This window comes from Oncorhynchus keta, chromosome 5 (genome assembly GCF_023373465.1).
Source record: "Oncorhynchus keta strain PuntledgeMale-10-30-2019 chromosome 5, Oket_V2, whole genome shotgun sequence".
In the NCBI taxonomy this organism is placed as follows: domain Eukaryota; kingdom Metazoa; phylum Chordata; class Actinopteri; order Salmoniformes; family Salmonidae; genus Oncorhynchus; species Oncorhynchus keta.
In genome coordinates, this window is record NC_068425.1 from 11,346,920 (window position 1) to 11,366,407 (window position 19,488).

At 46.9% G+C, this 19,488-nt stretch overlaps 2 protein-coding genes across 2 annotated transcripts; both read right to left on the bottom strand.

Moving 5' to 3' along the window:
- Nucleotides 1–308: 308 nt before the first annotated feature.
- On the bottom strand, nucleotides 309–9,251 carry LOC118372177 (ATP-dependent RNA helicase DHX58-like). Its single transcript, XM_052518717.1, has 12 exons — nucleotides 9,102–9,251; nucleotides 8,743–8,955; nucleotides 8,325–8,529; nucleotides 7,785–7,975; nucleotides 7,534–7,647; nucleotides 7,307–7,439; nucleotides 6,962–7,147; nucleotides 6,586–6,836; nucleotides 3,224–3,535; nucleotides 2,784–2,974; nucleotides 2,549–2,639; nucleotides 309–1,511 (listed from the first exon to the last, which is right to left on the bottom strand). The coding sequence occupies exons 2-12, from the start codon at nucleotides 8,917–8,919 to the stop codon at nucleotides 1,326–1,328; spliced, it is 2,037 nt and encodes a 678-aa protein (XP_052374677.1). The 5' UTR covers nucleotides 8,920–8,955; nucleotides 9,102–9,251; the 3' UTR covers nucleotides 309–1,325.
- Nucleotides 9,252–9,741: 490 nt separating this feature from the next.
- Nucleotides 9,742–19,108, bottom strand: LOC118372172 (histone acetyltransferase KAT2A). The gene is made up of 18 exons (XM_052518718.1): nucleotides 18,644–19,108; nucleotides 18,253–18,379; nucleotides 16,456–16,601; nucleotides 16,249–16,338; nucleotides 15,966–16,147; nucleotides 15,552–15,743; nucleotides 15,291–15,397; nucleotides 15,022–15,132; nucleotides 14,687–14,823; nucleotides 14,298–14,506; nucleotides 14,057–14,183; nucleotides 13,775–13,885; nucleotides 13,545–13,688; nucleotides 13,271–13,385; nucleotides 13,141–13,177; nucleotides 12,945–13,008; nucleotides 12,240–12,324; nucleotides 9,742–12,026 (listed from the first exon to the last, which is right to left on the bottom strand). The coding sequence occupies exons 1-18, from the start codon at nucleotides 18,866–18,868 to the stop codon at nucleotides 11,833–11,835; spliced, it is 2,403 nt and encodes an 800-aa protein (XP_052374678.1). The 5' UTR covers nucleotides 18,869–19,108; the 3' UTR covers nucleotides 9,742–11,832.
- Between the last annotated feature and the right edge of the window lie 380 nt (nucleotides 19,109–19,488).

Consider the following 19,488-nt stretch of genomic DNA (forward strand, 5'->3'; position numbering starts at 1 on the left):
TAAACTAAATATCTCTCCCCATACTAAACTTAATATCTCTCCCCACACTAAACTAAATATCTCTCCCCACACTAAACTAAATAACTCGCCCCATACTAAACTAAATATCTCTCCACACACTAAAGTAAATATCTCTCCCCACACTAAACTAAATATATCTGCCCATACTAAACTAAAGGGCAGGGATTAGGGAAGGAGGGAATGTAAAACCATGAGCTCCCTCTACTGCAGGTATGGAAGTAGACATTGGAAGGCTAAGACCGCCATCTTGTGGATGAGTGTATGAAGACAGGAATGAAGATGAGATCTATATTTTTTTATTTTATTTTACCTTTATTTAACCAGGCAAGTCAGTTAAGAACAAATTCTTATTTTCAATGACGGCCTAGGAACAGCAGGTTAACTGCCTGTTCAGGGGCAGAACGACAGATTTGTACCTTGTCAGCTCGGGGGTTTGAACTTGCAAGCTTCCGGTTACTAGTCCAACGCTCTAACCACTATACTTATATTATCTAGTAGTTATCTATTATTCTTTTATTTTTCATTCATAACATTCAACATAGACATGTTCAGACAAATAATGCCAAATTATTTATCAAGAAAAAATAATTACAGTAGATCATTTCATTCATTTTAGGCAAGAAAGTGTACACCCTTGTGAACACACAATAAAATAGTATACCTGTGGAATATATTGAAATATCAATTTGAAAACGTTTCATTCATGATCAAGTAGCATCAACTATCAAAGAGTATCAGGCGAAAGGTATACGTTTCAGGTTCAATCTAAAACAAAGACAGTACAGATTCATGACAAAATATGGACCATGCTGATATTACTTTGCTAAAAATAGAAAAACAGATCATTTGAGTTCATCTTAGAACAGGGGTGCTAAGTTCACATGTTTCTGCGTGCTTGGCTGCGATGGAGCAGAAGAAACCCAGGATAGAGAGAGGGAGGGAAAGAGAGGGAGAGAGGACCTTGGGCATAAACAAAGCTGACGAGCTAATTCTAACCCTGATCATTGGGTAACATGCTTTAGCACGCTGCTGCGTCACACTGCCTATAGCAGTGTGGAGGCCTGGCCAGACCTGATTTAACAGGGCCAACCATACCCAAGGCACTGCATCTCTCCCCCTGTCATAGGACTATGACACACTTCAGGATCATGCATAAGCAACACAATGGTAGTCTAGACTAAAGCAACACAGACTGACAGACAGAGAGAGGAAGGAAGAGAAGATTAGTGGAAAGGTGAAAACAGTACGAGGTGGAAACACCATGAAAACCCCAGTTACAGTCCTTCCTCCAGTGTAATAGCGGATCAATCCAACATGTTAGGGAATTTGTTATGACAGTACGTGCTGAAGTTAAACTCCTCCACTGTAAACTCAACGTTCTTCCACTTCTTGGCTAATTCTCTTCCCTCCGGAGTCTCCATGGCAAAGTTCTCGATGGCCAGAATGGGAAGCAGGGCAATCTTCTTATATATCATTTCCATTCCCCATTGCTGTTCAGATATAAATGTATAAACAAATAAACTGATGTAGAGTTCCATATATAAGCATATCAAAAGACAATAGATTAATCCTAAGTACCATAAGATAAACGGAATGGCTGCTGATCCAACTTTTCCTGGACCTTTCTTCTCGGGGACTAAAGGTTTCCGAAGTTCCTGCGCATGTGCAGCATTCTATACTTACGTACAGTCTCTGTTCTAATCGTATAGAACAGGCTACTCTGGCGAATGGTGCTCGTTTAATAAAGGGATATCAAAGCTGAATCAATGTCGGCAAGATCACATAATGATAGTATTGTTCATAACAGAACTGAATATACACTGAGTGTACAAAACATTAGGAACACCTTCATAATATTGTGTTGCACCCCCTTTTGCCCTGAGAACAGCCTCAATTCGTTGGGGCATTGACTCTACAAGGTGTCGAAAGGGTTCCACAGGGATGCTGGCCCATGTTGACTCCAATACTTCCCACAGTTATATGAAGTTGGCTGGATGTCCTTTGGGTGGTGGACCGTTCTTGATACACACAGGAAACTGTAGAGCGTGAAAAACCCAGCAGCATTGCAGTTCTTTACACACACAAACCGGTGCGCCTGGCACCTAGTACCATACCTCCTTCAAAGGCACTTACATCTTTCGTCTTGCCCATTCACCTTTGAATGGCACACACTCAAGGCTTGAAAATCATTATTTAACCTTTCTCCTCCCTTTCATCTACACTGATTGAAGTGGATTTAATGAGTGACATCAATAAGGGATTGTAACTTTCACCTGAATTCACCCGGTCAGTCGATGTGACGGAAAGAGCAGGTGTTCATAATGTTTTGTACACTTAGTGTAATAGCATAGCATATGCTGTAAGACAAAAAACACCACCTGAGGTTTTAGGATGATTGTGTAAATGGCTGCATTTTTCACTCATCTGGGCCACAACTCAACAGCGCGCGCCACTAGGCAAAATATATGCCTACGGATCCGTAGCCTCGGCCTAAAATAAAAAGCTAGAGGTTAAAGGTCAACCTCACCTTGCCACAGGCAGCACAGCTGATCACACGGCCTGGCTCCCAGTCCTCGAAAGTCTTCAGCGCGGGCTGCCCACCGGTCTTATAGTACCTCCTGAAAACAAACACACATGCACAGGTTACCTCCTCACACACACTGATGCAAAACCACTTCAAATATGTGTTCTTTTTGCCTTACAATGTGGACCAATAAGTCTTGTGACAGTATCAAGACAGACATTAGAGAAGCACAACTTACTCAAAGTCAGGATTGATGTTGACATGGTGTGCGTTTTCAATTACTTTAATGTCATTGCCTAAGGCCACGGGCAGAAAACAGCCTCGACACAAGAGCTGAACCGTAGCAGCATTGAAACGACTCCTCTTCTTGATCTTCAAGTGCTCTGCCAAATGTCTGGTCAACATGGCTTCTGTCTGGAGATCAGTGATCTAATAGGGGAGACAGAGAGAGAAGAAATCAAGTGAAAACAAGATTAGATCATGAGGAACGGGCGTGCTCAACTCAAAAGTTTATAAGTAACAAAAATCATTTGGGTGCCGAGTTCAAATGGCATATACTGGAAAAATATGAAAGTGAGTGAGTGTAGGTCTGTCCTTTTTCCCCAAAGAGATTAGAGACATGCAGGGGTAGAACATAGAGAAAGATACCAGCCTCACCACCATGAGGAATCGCCTTACCTTCATTTGGAACTCCCTGGGCTCCATCCTCTGCACTTCGTCGATGGCCCTGCCAGTCAAGTCCTCCAGACATTCATTGAGGAGTTCCCGACGCACCTCCCGGCCCCCCACCTGGGCCACCACAGAGTAAACGCTGTCACTCGCCCGAGCCCGGCCACTGGCCTGCTGTTGTGCAATCTCATTGGTCAGCAGCCCATAGCGCACCACCAGGTTGCATTCTGGGATGTCCAGGCCCTCCTCGGCTACGCTGGTGGAGATCAGGAGGTTGAGGGAGCCCAGGCGGAAGTTGCGGATTGTGTCCTTCTGCTCATTCTACAAGCGCAACCACAGAAACACACAAACAGGTCAGTTGTTGGTATAACTGTCATGTTCTGTCCATCGTTCGTATGTGTTTTCCTTGTTTTAGTGTTGGTCAGGACGTGAGCTGGGTGGGCATTCTATGTTGTGTGTCTGGTTTGTCTATTTCTATGTTTGGCCTGATATGGTTCTCAATCAGAGGCAGGTGTTAGTCATTGTCTCTGATTGGGAACCATATTTAGGTAGCCTGTTTTGTGTTGGGTTTTGTGGGTGATTGTTCCTGTCTCTGTGTTTTGCACCAGATAGGGCTGTTTTTGGTTTTCCACGTTTATTGTTTTGTAGTGTTCATGTTTATCCGTTTTTATTAAACATGAGTCAATATAACCACGCTGCGTTTTGGTCCTCCTCTACTTCACCACAGGAAAACCCTGACAGGATCACCCACCAACCAAGGACCAAGCGGCGTGGTAACGGGCAACGGCAAAAGCAGCAGCAGGAGAAGGAACAGAGGCAGCAGCAACAGGAGCAGCAGCAGCAGCAGTGGGAGATGCTGCACTATTTGGATAAATGGACTTGGGAGGAGATCCTTGACGGAAAAGGACCCTGGGCAGAGCCATGGATGGAATTGGAGCTGTCGGCGAAGCTGAGTCTGAGAGTGTGGAGGATGTATTGGACAGAGTAGAAAGAAATCTGTTGGTTTGGCATAGTATGCACGGCATACCAGTGCCAGCACCACGCATCAGGCCTACAGTGCGTCCCGCCTCTCCAGCGCTGCCGGAGCCTTCCTCCTCTCCAGCGCAGCCAGAGTCTCCCGCCTGTCCGGCGCTGTCAGAGCTACCGCCCCTCATGCCAGAGGCGCCAGAGCCCCTCATTACAGAGACACCAGTGCTCCTCAGTCCAGCGCTACCAGAGCCTTTTTCTCCAGTCTGCCCAGCGCCGTCTGAGCTACCCGTCTGCCCAGCGCCGTCTGAGCTACCCGTCTGCCCAGCGCCGTCTGAGCTACCCGTCTGCCCAGCGCCGTCTGAGCTACCAGTCTGTCCAGCGCCGCCAGTGCCGCCAGTCTGCCCAGCTCCGTCTGAGCTACCCTTCTGCCCAGCGCCGTCTGAGCTACCAGTCTGCCCAGCGCCGCCAGTCTGCCCAGCGCCGCCAGTCTGCCCAGCGCCGCCAGTGCCGCCAGTCTGCCCAGCGCCGCCAGTGCCGCCAGTCTGCCCAGCGCCGTCTGAGCTACCAGTCTGCCCAGCACCGCCAGTCTGCCCAGCGCCGCAAGTGCCGCCAGTCAGCCAGGATCCGCCAGTCGGCCAGGATCTGTCAGTCAGCCAGGATCAGTTAGATCCGCCATTCAGCCAGGATCCGCCAGAGCTGCCAGTCGGCCAGGATCTGCCAGTCAGCCAGGATCCGCCAGTCGGCCAGGATCTGCCAGTCAGCCAGGATCAGTTAGATCCGCCATTCAGCCAGGATCCGCCAGAAATGCCAGTCAGGCAGGATCCGCCAGTCTGCCAGGATCTGCCAGTCAGCCAGGATCCGCCAGAACTGCCAGTCAGCCAGAACTGCCAGTCAGCCAGGATCTGCCAGTCAGCCAGGATCTGCCAGTCAGCCAGGATCTGCCAGTCAGCCAGGATCAGTTAGATCCGCCAGTCTGCCAGGATCCGCCAGTCAGCCAGGATCCGCCAGGTCGGCCAGGATCCGCCAGTCGGCCAGGATCTGCCAGTCAGCCAGGATCAGTTAGATCCAGCATTCTGCCAGAAGTGCCAGTCGGCCAGGATCTGCCAGTCAGTCAGGATCTGCCAGTCAGTCAGGATCTGCCAGTCGGCCAGGATCTGCCAGATCCGCCAGTCAGCCAGGATCCGCCAGTCAGCCAGGATCCGCCAGTCAGCCAGGATCCGCCAGTCTGCCAGGATCCGCCAGAACAGCCAGTCGGCCAGGATCTGCCCAAACTGCCAGTCGGCCAGGATATGCCAGTCAGCCAGGATCTGCCAGTCGGCCAGGATCTGCCAGATCTGCCAGTCGGCCAGGATCTGCCAGAACTGCTAGTCAGCCAGGATCCGCCAGTCTGCCAGGATCCGCCAGATCTGCCAGTCGGCCAGGATCCGCCAGTCGGCCAGGATCCGCCAGTCGGCCAGGATCAGATAGATCCGCCATTCAGCCAGGATCCGCCAGTCTGCCAGGATCCACCAGTCAGCCAGGATCCGCCAGAAATGCCAGTCAGCCAGGATCTGCCAGATCCGCTAGTCAGCCAGGATCCACCAGATCCGCTAGTCAGCCAGGATCCACCAGTCAGCCAGGATCTGCCAGTCAGCCAGGATCTGCCGGAACCACCAGCCAGCCAGGATCTGGTAGATCCATCAACCTGCCTGAGCTTCCTCTCACTCCCGAGCTTCCCCTCGGTCCCGAGCTTCCCCTCGGTCCCGAGCTACCTCAGTCCAGTGGGGCCCATTGTTAGGTTTCCTAGGCCAAGGTTAGCGGCGAGGGTCGCCACTCAAGGGACACTAAGGAGGTGGACTAAGGCAATTATGGAGTGGGGTCCACGTCCAGCGCCAGAGCCGCCACCGCGGGCGGAGAGATGCCCACCCAGACCCTCCCCTATAGGTTTAGGTTGTGCGTTCGGAGTCCGCACCTTGGGGTGGGGGTTCTGTCACGTTCTGTCCATCGTTCGTATGTGTTTTCCTTGTTTTAGTGTTGGTCAGGACGTGAGCTGGGTGGGCATTCTATGTTGTGTGTCTGGTTTGTCTATTTCTATGTTTGGCCTGATATGGTTCTCAATCAGAGGCAGGTGTTTGTCATTGTCTCTGATTGGGAACCATATTTAGGTAGCCTGTTTTGTGTTGGGTTTTGTGGGTGATTGTTCCTGTCTCTGTGTTTTGCACCAGATAGGGCTGTTTTTGGTTTTCCACGTTTATTGTTTTGTAGTGTTCATGTTTATCCGTTTTTATTAAACATGAGTCAATATAACCACGCTGCGTTTTGGTCCTCCTCTACTTCACCACAGGAAAACCCTGACAATAACACAGGTCTTGGCACTTTCCAACCCACCTTTCTATACCTCCACAAGTTTCATGTCAAGTTACCTGGGTCATGTAATTGGTGCCATTGCCAGCGCCAGTCAGAATGGCTGCCCTGATACCAGCACGCTGCAGTGCTGGGTTGTTGGACACCCAGTCATACAAGCAGCAGATGCTTTTACGGGTCTTGGAGAACAGGATCCCTCTGGAGTTCCCACCCTGGTCAAACTGCTCCAGCAGGGTGTTCTGAAGCTTCCCCATTTTAGGGTTTTCAAACCGGGCATCGCCTGACAGTTTCCTCAGCTCCACCTCGTTTTCTGTTGAGGAACAGAACACTGACTTTCAATGTTCAGAAGTTGAACTTCCTATATATACCCTTAATATTCCAGAGAATCACACGCATACAGTTTGGGAGAAAGTCAGAGAGATTGTAGGCTCTCACCCTGGTAGAGTCCAAGCAGGAAGAAGTCGGTTCCTTGCATGGCGGTGGAGCTCTTGGTACTATAGTAGGACTCCAGGACCCTAAAGGCATCCACCATGCGCACAGTGTCGTTGATGAGCAGGGCGTCGTTGTACTGACGCAGGTGGAGAGCACACTGGGCCAGCAGTCTGTTCCTGTCTGTCACACCTACACCAGGAAACACACATCCAAAATAGGTTTTAATACAGTATTCAAATCTCTGGTATTGACTGAGGAAGTTTCCTTGTGTGATTTGCTGCATGAAAATACTTCCTGTGCTTAGGTTCTATAATGTGGTATTAATTCATACTAAGAGGATGATTTTACCCTTCTTCTCCAGAATCACCACGTCTGCCTCGTACTCCTGCGTGCCAAACTCCCTGACAGGAAAGTCAGGCCCTAAGGCCATGAAGTCATGGATAAACTGCATCATGAACTTCAGGTGATCCCCAAATGGGTCCTGAGACAAAACAGGAGTTTGTTGAATTTGAATTCAAACCAATACAGGTCTCAAGTTCAAAGGCTCTATGTTTACAGAACAGAATTTAACTCACCTGAGGTCTTCTGTCAACGATGTCAAACCTTTTCCTGGGTCTGGGGACCTTTTTCTTCAGCTCAGGGGCGTACACTTTAGACGACACTATCACTGAGTCCAGGTTGGCACAAATCTGAAGGCCATAAATAATGAAATGAAAAGGGTAAATGTAAAGGGTTAGATGAGGAACATTATTCATTTTTTTACTCAGGAAGAAAGTTGGGGCTGAATGAATAGCATGTAAAGACCACCGGAGAGAGAGAAACTGACCTGCAGCACATGCTCCACAGCTCCTTTGATGCTCTTGGCTCCCCCTGTCCCAGGAGAGGCAGTGAGGCCCAGGATCTGCGGCAGCCGCCTCTCTCCCTTCAGCTTCTGTGCCACGTAGCGCGCCATGATTTTATTGTAGACACCCTCCTTATGGGTGTGGTGGCACTCATCAATGATCAGTAGAGTGAACTCTATGGTTGGGAGAAAGGAACACAATGGTATTGTGAACTTAATGGAATCTAATGGTTTTACTGTATACTAGTTCAACATATGGTTTAAACGTAAGATATGGACCAGTCTTTTAAGTGTGTTAGCTTAGGTTCCAGCGCTTTACTGTGTCAGGTGTAGATAGTCTTTATCATGACGTGTCTGTCAATTGGGATTGATACCAAGGGCTACTGGTGCACAGTGGAACAAAGCCTGGGAGCCATCTTACAACAGCCTAACTTCTAAATAATCAGTAACAAGTAGTGTGTACTACACACACCTCACAGCAATGCCATGATTCAATATGTGGAAGGCAGCAGAGTAGCCACTCACGTGAGAGCTCGACATGTTTTCCCTCCTCCTGGTTGGTCAGGGCATTCTCCAGTATCTGTGCTGTACAGATGACCAGGTCAGAGTTCTTGACCACGCAGCCAAAGAAGTCCTTCTGGTCACAGTCCCCACTGATAGACACCAGGCTATAGTCTCGACCCAGGTAGGGTTTGAACTCATTGTTGTAGTGTTGGTCGACCAAATGAACCTGGAAAACATAACGTCAACAACAGTTAGCCATGGTTTCCCTGGGAATAGTGGAACCTTTATTTTCTGGTTTTGTATGGAATTTAACAACAGGCCTATACTAAAATGTCAGACTACCTAGATACAATTACACAGATGGGTCAGTTACCTGGCCAGTTACTCTGAAACATCTGCTAAAATCGGCCCAAAGCTCTAGTAACCCCTCCCTACCTACCTTGTTGACCAGCACAGCCACCTTAGCTCCGGGGTTATTCTCCAGATGTTTTTTGGCCACATACACAGCAGCCCGTGTCTTTCCTCCTCCGGTGGGCAGCCAGATGATGATGTTCTCCCCCCGGAGAGCCCTCTGAACCACCTCCTCCTGGTACTCATACAGCCTAAAGTCTGCCATCCTACTGGTCTGTTGGTCCACACACAGCTCCTTGTCCTTAGAAATAAAAACGCTCATTAGACTAAAGGCAGTGCACCACAAGGCTATTTTAAAACTAAAATGCAATACACACTGCAAATGTCTACTACCATTTGTGGCAGTCAGCTATAGATTAAGTCAAGCCACATTCAAACTCAGCTCACCAAGTGTTTCTGAAGCAGCTCTATGTTTTGGATCAGCAGCAGACAATGTCCATGGTCCGTTGTGACCAGGTTCTGAGTACAGAGGGGTTTTCACTGATAATGATCCACCCCGGTGACACCCAAACAGAAAAACGAAACCAAAAGCACTTCCTTCTCTTGTGAAGGGGTCCTAATCAAGGGAGTTCTTGAGGGCCAACAGAGTATGTCTAAGTAAAGTGACACAAGGATGTGAATTATAGAGTAGAAGAGTTGTAGGGATATTAATACACGTAAGGAGCCGTATCAGTTACGAAATCTACCAAACTGCAGATGTGTTAATCTAGTGGTATTGTACTGAGAGGGACTGTTATGTCTAATTATCTGCAGTCCAGGAGAAATCTGTTGCAGATTTCTTTTAGCCTGACAAAGCACCCAGAGCCCTTAATGGGCCCCATTCTTACCAGTTGTGACATCAGGAAAACAAAACTGCAAGACACCATGAGAAACACCAGTACAGCATGTCTGAATGGCATTTAAACAGCCTGAATAAACCTTATGGTCACACCTACTAAACAACACTGCATGGTTACTGGAACATAACATAAACACAGTGTATACTGTAACTAGTTGCCATCTTATAAGATAATAATAAGCACAGAAATATTTGACTATAAAAACTTTATTTTAATGAACAGTATTACAGTAAAGAGCTCTTCAAACCATATAACTAAAAGAAACTGTAGCAGTCCTAATATTTTTACATTTCACTCACACAGTATTTTCAGAATCTTTATGCAGCATACATAGGTAGATTGAGAGATACATAACTGACAACCCTGAATAACGAAACATTGACATCACTTTAGTTGCTCAAAGCTAGTCATGATTCAAGTACAAACACACACACACAACAGTTCAGTGGAATACTCAACCACCCAGCACAGACAAGTCATTTCCCCCAAAACGTCTTACAAAATAGCAGAGAACCAAAGGCATCTCAAGAGGCAGACAATCAGACACCGACCATGAACAAGAAGTGGGTGTGTGTGAATAGCCGTGGCCATCTCAGTAACAACACAACAGAAATGGATGCAATTATAGTTCTCCATCATGCAGTACTGCTTGTGAGTATGGAGTGAACACCAAACCAGACACTTGTTTTTTGTGTGTTTGTCAGCCATTATTATACATTAACACAATGCATATCCACCATAGAAGAGACAGAACCAGCAGGGAGGGTAAGTGCTGTGCAACACCTACATACTGTATTGACAGGGGCTCTATGGCCTTTCAGCGAAATACTGACAAATCGAACGGTCATGTTTACCACTGTGGTTGGATCCTGTGCTTCCATCAGAAACAGGTTATTTCTAGGACAAACAGAAACCTAAACGTGGGCTCCCACATTAACAACGCTCCTGCTGTTGCCCTTGGTCTGGGATTCCAGAGACTACCCTCAGATCAGACAACACCATTAAAACAACACTGACACACTACTACGCCATCTCTGATGTTTCCCCAAGAAAAACAACCATGTTTGAGATCAGTGACATGGCCATACTGGCCCAGAAGTGAATGGGAAAAGAACAGTATTGACTACACAAACATTAGGCCTAAGTATCTTCAAATGTAGCGGTAGGTTTTTCATTATACTGTTCAGGTGAAATAATAAATAAATAAAAAGTTCAACATACATTTGTTGTGGGGACATTATTCGAGGGCAACCATAAAGATGAAACGTATAGGAAAGTTGCAAGTTTTTCTACAGACCAATCACATGATGCCAAATCCAACATAAGGCAATGTCAGACAGGGATATCTATGGTCACGCTTCAGGCTGACTACATTTCAGTTGTTGCATTGTATCAACCAATGGTTAGCGTGTCCTGTCACATGATGTGGTTAAATTATTGCTAAATACCTATCCGGGGCTTGTGAGGTGTGGCGACATTATCTGTGACTGCGACCGGACTTTGACAATGCGAGTCTGAACAGGTCTCGTCTTCTAACTCAAGGGCACATTGTATTTCTACCCTCCAAGTCTACTGGCCTCTTTTCAAGTGTATGTCAGTACAGGAAGGCAACAACGGCGTAGGTCCCCCCCCCTACTCACGTTTCCATGTCAGTACCAAAAATACAACTCCCATCTGGAGGAGCTGTGAATGTCTAAGAGGGCATTATTTTATCCGGCTGAGAAACAATTCCGTGAAAATGCCATCCTATAATTTGAACGTTACCTATGTGGAAAGTTTGACATGATCTGCTGTGGGACCAGTCGTTTTGGTACAGGAATACGTTACAGATCCTTCTATGAATCACTTGGAGCAAGAATGAAACCAGAATGAGACAGCAACACACAGAGAGATTCTATACTACAGAGGGCAGTGAGACAGGGATAGAGGGAGACAAACCAACAGTGAGAGAGGGAGGGATTGATGGAGAGTCATTTCGACACATTAACAAACTTAACTCGCCCATAGAGCCTATTCAATTACCTCCTAATGTTGTTGTTGTTACACCCCACAGTTCCCTTCACCCACCAGTAATATAAATAGAACATGCATAAACACGCACTGCCATTAATGAAGGATTCCCAAAAGAAAAGACGAGGGAAAAAGGGGTTGGAATACGGCTAGCAATGACCCCCTGACTATGTCATCACAAGACAGTGTGTGTGAGTGAGTGTCCACGAGCGCTCCTTCCTGCTGTTCCGCAGTGGGGCCTATGTGCATGGTGACCTGTGACCCTAGCTTCACTTCTCGATCAAGCCCCCTTCCTTCAGCTTAAAGTAGAAGAACTTCTCCAGGGTGTTGGCACACTTGCAGTACTCGCTGTCCGGGGGGTTGTATTCACGGCAGTTGGTAATGACGCGCTGCAGGTCTGCTATGAACAGCTTCTTGGTCACATAGTATCTGTTCTTCAGCCTCTCCGTCATGGTCTTCAGATCTACAGGAAGGAGGGAGAGAGGAGAGGGGGACACGTAGGTTATATTTGAAATGTTCCTTCAGCGGGTTTACTGACATATCCAGGCGGACTTTGAGTTGGTGAAACATGCTTTTTTTCTATTTTAATTTTCAAAATGAGTTCAAATAGGTAGATAATTGTCATGGCTGGGACATATAAACAAGCCAGGGAATAATGAGCGGATGACATACTCACCAATGGGGAAGCGTATGATCTCGTAGTAGTCTGGAGCCTCAGTCTTTTTCACAGGCTCCATGAAGGGCCAGGCATCAGGGTGAGTCTGGGATAGGAACACAACCACACCGTTGTTATGACTTTCAGTCTGAACCCCAAATGGTCCCCTATTCCCTACTGAGTGTACTACTTTCAATCAGGGATGTTTTTTATTTTTATTTTTTACCCCCTTTTACTCCACAATTTCGTGGTATTCAATTGGTAGTTACAGTCTTGTCCAATCGCTGCAACTCCCGTACGGACGACGGTCGAGAGCCGTGCGTCCTCCGAAACTCGACCGCGCCAAGCCTTATTGCTTTTTGACACACTGCCCACTTAACCTGGAAGCCAGCCGCACCAATGTGTCGGAGGAAACACCGTACACCTGGCGACCGTGTCCGCGTGCACTTCGCCCAAACCCTCCCATAACCCGGACGACGCTGGGCCAATTGTGCGCCGCCTCATGGGTCTCCCGGTTCGTGGCATGCCGCGACACAGCTTGGAATCGAACCAGGATCTGTAGTGACACAGCTAGCACTGCAATGCAATGCCTTAGACCGCTGGGCCACTCGGGAGGCCTTTGATCAGGGATTATATAGGGAATAGGTTGCCATTTGGGATGCAGACTCTGTCTGACCACTCCTGAGGTTGAACACTGGGTTGTATCGGTGCGTGTCAGTGTTTTACCTTGACCTGGGCCAGGAGATTCTTCAGCATGTTGTACAACACGTCAGGGTCTTTCAACTCTTTCCTACAAGACAGGATAGGTCATAATATATCAATTCAATGACAGGTGTGTGTGATTGGAAAGGCTGCCAGTTCTTTTATGACAATACTGCACATCATTTTTTACATTTCCTGATAGACCAAACATTCAGCTTACACTTTCTCCTTTGCACTGGGCTTCCAGCCTGTCTCCCCTAGGGAGAGAGAATAATTAAAACATGACATCGGACAATGCATTAATAGTCTATACCCTGAACAAGGTATTAGAAGGTCCCACAGCCACTTACTGATGCCAGGGATGCTCTCCACAGGGATCTGCCGTACCCCCTCTTTGAAGCAGGTGAGTCCTGGGTATACCTTCCTGATCTGGCTCTGCTTCCTCTCAATCAGCTTCTTAATGATCTGACCAGCCATGGTTGACAAAAAACACACCAACATGGACATTAACACTGTCCTTTCATCAACAGATGGAGAAAGGTCCAGAGATGCATAACCGTCCAATGACATTCACCTCAACCTGTGTGCCCCACAATGTGAGGACTTCCTACAGAGTCATCTCACCTCTTTCTGCCTCTTGATGATATGAGAGAGCTCTGTGTAGGGGATCCTGGGATTTAGCTCACACTCCATGAGGGTAGCCCCCTCGTAGTCCTTGATGTAACCAAGGTAACGACTCTTAGTCACTTTGATGTCTTTGGAAAAACCCTGCAATGGCAAAGAGAGACAGAGGAGAGAGGTCAAAGGAGAGGTGAGGAAGAGAGGGAGGTACATGTTATCATCCTATACCATACCTGCTTCTTGAAGTAGCCAATGGCGTACTCATCAGCGTAGGTGAGGAAGTACAGGATGCTGTGCTTGATGTGGTACTCCTTTAGGTGGTTCATCAGGTGAGTACCGTAGCCCTGAAACCACAATGGAAAACAATCAGGGGGAAATGTTGGGCTCTTAGTCCAACATACATTCAAACTCTGACAGATATCGTAAGTACAATAACAAGCCATTAAGTCTAACTTACCCAGATGATTGATTTCAGTATTTTTGCTGTTGTATGTAAAGGAGAGGCGCGTCCATACCTTGACTTGCTCGTTGGATGTGACGGCACAGAAGACGATCTCAGTGAAGCCCTGGGTGGGGAACATCCTAAAACATATCCCCCCAATGACACGGCCATCTTTGATTAGGGCCAGCGTCTTGTGCTTCCTGGACAGAGAACGGTCCAAGGGAGTGGAGAGAAAGGGTCACAAAAAGTTCATTTCAAGAGGCTTCACTGAAGACGGGGTACAGGTGAGAGAAACCGTTCAAATGTCTACGTACGGGTCAAACACTAGGCGTGTGATGTACTCTTTGGGCATGCGAGGCAGCTGGTGGGAGAAGACGTTCTGCAAGCCCACCAGCCACATCAGAATCTTCTTGTTGGACTTCTGGGAAAGAGAGTTCCCTATGACATGGAACTCTATGATGCCCCGCCTCTCCTCTAACCGGGCTGTCTCATCACGAGCAGCATTGGCAGACAGCAGACTCGTCTAGCAGAGAATGACAGTGATTATCAACGCAGGTAATTATTATATTCATTCTAACAAACATCCAGTTTCCATATTTAGATGTTAAGACTAGATAAAACATATCTGCAGTCAACATAAATATACATGTTGCACTGGCGAATGGACATTAAATGAGGCGTCTCAGTCTTGGGAAGCGCTCACCTCTGGGCCCAACATGGCAGCCGGGTCAGTGATGGTCATCATCACCTCGTTGACCAACTCCATCGGGATGTCTCCCATCACTCTGATCCTCTTAGCATCCTCCAGGGTCAGAACTTCTGGAAGCTTCCTCTTCTCTCCTGAGGGGAGACAGTACAACACATGACTATAACCACCATTCATTTAGATGCTGTTTGTGTGTCTGAGGCTATCCTACAGAGGCATGGGAAATAAAAGCTCCCACATAGACAGATAAGACATAAAAACAAACGTCAGCTATTACCTCACACCCAGTACAAAGCAAAAGTTAGCTTGGCGGGGCTGCCAGAGTTACTGACCTGTTATGGGCTCGGCCACGCCAGCGTCCAGCCCCAGACTGCCTAGCGAAGAGCCACTGTTCATGCCCTTAGAGAAGGAGGGCGAGCCCGACACTGCAGCAGGGCTGATCACTGCCAGGATCAGAAACACACAGGACAATGACCGAAACCAGACAGAATTATTGAAAATGGAGATCAGGAAATCATACATTACATGTTATACAACCTATAAGTGCCTTTATGGATCTTATGAGAACCACTTATTTAGTTGTAACATAAGTGCCCCTCACCTAACTGGTGACCCAGCTGCCCCCCCTCGGAGGCAGGCATGGTGAAGTCAGCCTCCCAGATGGGAGAGTTTTCCCCATAGATCTCCTCCTCTAGCATAGACAGAAACCTGGGACACAAACCCTTTGTTACAAGCCACGGATACACAGCGTCCATCTCACTCCCTCCAGAATACTGGTTTGATTGTAACTTGAGGGAGAAACACAATAAGAATCAACTTTGATTCCGAGCGGATTACTACGGATTGGTTGCACACCACGTACTTGGGAAAGTGTGTGAGGATGAGTGTGCGTTTCTCTGGGAGGAGCTTGTCCTTCTCCACTCTGAACTTCTCCAGGAGCTGGCGGCGCGTCACGGTGAAGATTGACTTGAGCAGACTGCGGCCAAACACCTGGGTGGTCTCATAGCGCGGCAGGCTGTCGTTACTCTGGGGGACATGGCAGTAGCATAACCACCTGGGAAACAAGACACAGATTAGATTACAGTAGTTGTGAGTCACTATTGATGGGAACAAAATGAGCATACTGCAGTGAGACCTCCACATGAACAGAAAATAAACCAGATGCAATACAACAATAACAAAAAAGCAAGATGCAATACGCTGGAATTAAAACAATTCACAACACATTGCTCACACCCTCACACACACCCTCACACACACTCATACACACACACACCTGGTGTAGTCCACTTTGTAGGCTGTGCCATCATCCTTCTGGGACCGCTGACGGAACTGTGTGGGAGTCTCCAGCTTCCAGTAGTTGAGACACAGGAGGAACATCTTGGAGAGCTCAAACATCGTCTGCCTCTCTCTGGGTGCCAGGTGGCTGAATTTGTACTGAACAAAGTTCAACACTCCCTGAGGAACAAAATAAAACAAACGTGTACAAAAAGTACTTTAGCGTTGGGGAAGAAGGAAAGAACAGCTTGTGAAACAGGTAGGAAGGAGACTGTTACGACCTGCTCAATGTTGGGTTTCTGAAAGGGGGGACTCCCCAATGATCCCTCCACTATCGGCTGACTCATCTGCAAGATGCATTTTCTCAGCAGCTGGGGGGATAGAGACCAACGGAGAGAGAGGGTCAATATGTGCTAAGCCAGAAAAGTAGAGGTTATGGCCATCAACACTTGTCTGTCTGGTTAGACTGGAGGGAAGTGATTTCATACCTTGAAGAGGTAGAAGTAAACCTGCTTGGTGTCCGTGTCCTCCTCCTTGTGCACAGACATAAAGAGGTTCTCCACATCCACCACCATGCCCAGCAGCCTGTTGATCTCCTCCTCTGACACGTTCTCCAGGTGGGACACATGGGCCGCTGCACAGGAGGGGTTCAATAACAGATCAGCCTCTTAAAGTGTCAATCAGCAGTTGAAACAATGAGAAAGGATCCCCCCCGCCACTGTTTCAGTAAAAAGTTGAGGAATGGGGCTGGAGAAATGTAACTACTCTCAAATGTATAGACAGAGCTACGGATGCAAGGGCTGACCATCCATGATATTGAAATGATAGTTTTACCAATGTTTTTAGGCTATAGTGTTTCTTTACATTTCCATTGTTTCAACTCATACAAGTACTTGGGAGTATGGCTAGACAGTACACTGTCCTTCTCTCAGCACATATCAAAGCTGCAGGATGAAGTTCTAGACTTGGTTTCCTCTATCGTAATCGCTCCTCTTTCACTACAGCTGCCAAACTAACCCTTCGGTGTACCATCCTAACCAAGCAAAATTACGGAGATGTCATTTATAGATCGGCAGGTAAGGGTGCTCTCGAGCGGCTAGATGTTCGTTCGGCCATCAGATTTGCCACCAATGCTCCTTATAGGACACATCCCTGCACTCTATACTCCACTGTAAACTGGTCATCTCTGTATACCCGTCGCAAGACCCACTGGTTGATGGTTATTTATAAAACCCTCTTAGGCCTCACTCCCCCCATCTGAGATATTTACTGCAGCCGTCATCCTTCACATACAACACCCGTTCTGCCAGTCACATTCTGTTAAAGGTCCCCTAAGCGCACACACATCCCTGGGTCGCTCGTCTTTTCAGTTAACTGCAGCTAGCGACTGGAATGAGCTGCAACAAACACTCAAAACTGGACAGTTTTAGCTCAATCTCTTCATTCAAAGACTCAATCATGGACACTCTTACTGACAGTTGTAGCTGCTTTGCGTGATGTATTGTTGTCTCTACCTTCTTGCCCTTTGTGCTGTTGTCTGTGCCCAATAATGTTAGTAACCTGTTTGTGCTTCTACCATGTTATGCTGCTGCCATGTTGTTGTCATTTGTGTTGTTACCCTGCTGTGTTGTCATGTGTTGCTGCCATGCTATGCTGTTGTTTTAGTCCACGCATTATGTTGTGTTGTCTCTCTTGTTGTAATGTGTGTTTAGTCCTATATTTTTATTTATTTTGAATCCCGTCTCTGCAGGCCTTTTGGCTTTTGGTAGGCCATCATTGTAAATAAGAATGTATTCTTAACTGACTTGCCTGGTTAAATAAAGGTTAAATAAATAAACATAAAATACAAAACAAGCTTATATTTTGGGTTCTGATTTTTTTTATTTTATTTCACCTTTATTTAACCAGGTAGGCTAGTTGAGAACAAGTTCTCATTTGCAACTGCGACCTGGCATGGGGTACGACAGTTGAACTAAGCTCATGAAGCATTTATAAGTTATATTCTTCAAGAATCAATAGGTACATATCATCAATTTATAAGTACACAAATGGATGTAGCAACTGCTGATTGCTCCTTTAAAGAGGGTATAGCTAAGTATGTTTACTACTCACTCAATAAAGAGATGAGACTGAAACCTACAATGTGGAATTTATATTATCATAATTGCTATTATGGAATAGCATACAGATTCTATATCTATGATGTGTATTGATGACATTAGGTTCAGTGTGATCATGAAGCATGTCTATCCTTCAAACTAGTGTTGAGTCATAAGGCAGCCTACCCAGGGCATGCCCGCAGCTGCGGCAGGACTCGCTAAGGCTGGCCGCTTGTTGCTGTAAATCCATACTTCGGGTGGCAGTTGGCGGTTGTGGGTTCTTCCAGCCATTGCACTTGCATGTGTCACTAGCCTAAAAAAAAGAAAGTAAATCAGAAGCCCCCACTAGCATCATAAAGCAGATTCATGCTAGTTGGCTGTCTAGCTAGCAAAGTTGGTTAACCATATACATTTATGAAGGCTATTATTGCATGTTAGAAACACATTGCAAATGACAATGGTGTATTTTTTCTGTTTGTTGAGACTGTTATACAAGTAGGGGAAATGGCTAGTTAGCTAGTCATTGTTTTGAAGTTGGCTAGCTAGCCTAGCCATATAGCTAACGTTAGCTAGCTACCTTGCAAGCGGAGAAGACGCCGAGTTTCTCGAGCTTTTTCGCCCGTGGAAAAGCTCTGACTTGGGCTTTTTTCTGACTCGCCCGCTGTTGTTGGCTAAGACCTGGTCTGACTGGGTCACTGTTCCCCGATCCAGATCCCACCGCAGCAGCGTTAGACCCAGCAGTCCCACCAGACTGAGCTTGATGTAGCCGGGGTTGCAAGGCCTGTGCCGCCGGGTCCGACATATCAAAACGCACGCTTCACTGCAGCTTGTTCCACTCAATGGTGCGTCTACACATCATTGGTTCCACTCAACCCCTTCTTGGGTCGCTCACCTCTCCCCTCGCCCTGGATTTGAAGAAAGGCAGTGTGGGTACTGTAGTCTGTGGCCCCTGCAGTCTGCCCCAAATTATTGAAAGGATCCGGAGTAGTCAAAGTTTGCAATAAAAACATACAAATGCATTAACATAAAAAAATACGGCATTACACTGAATTAGCTACACTATTTATTGACCAGCATTGAGTATAAATCCAACTTTAACGATCCAGTAGAGGTCAGTAGAGCACACGAACTTTAACTTCAATGAGGACTGTTGTGAGAGGTTCTTGTGTAACATGTAAGATAAATAAGCAAAGTAATGTAATGTGTATTTATCACTTTTGAAATGAAAAGTTTCAGCTTTGGGGCAACAGCTGTTTACAATTAGTATGGGAAAGTAGAATCGTTCCCAGCTATTACTGGGGGGGTGATTGTGGAGCAATTCAGTCAGACCAGTGTTAGATTTTCAGACAGACTAACTGTGCTCAGCTGGCTTCCTAGACTGATGAGATCTTAAGCAAGATCGAGAATTAGAGAACAAAGGCT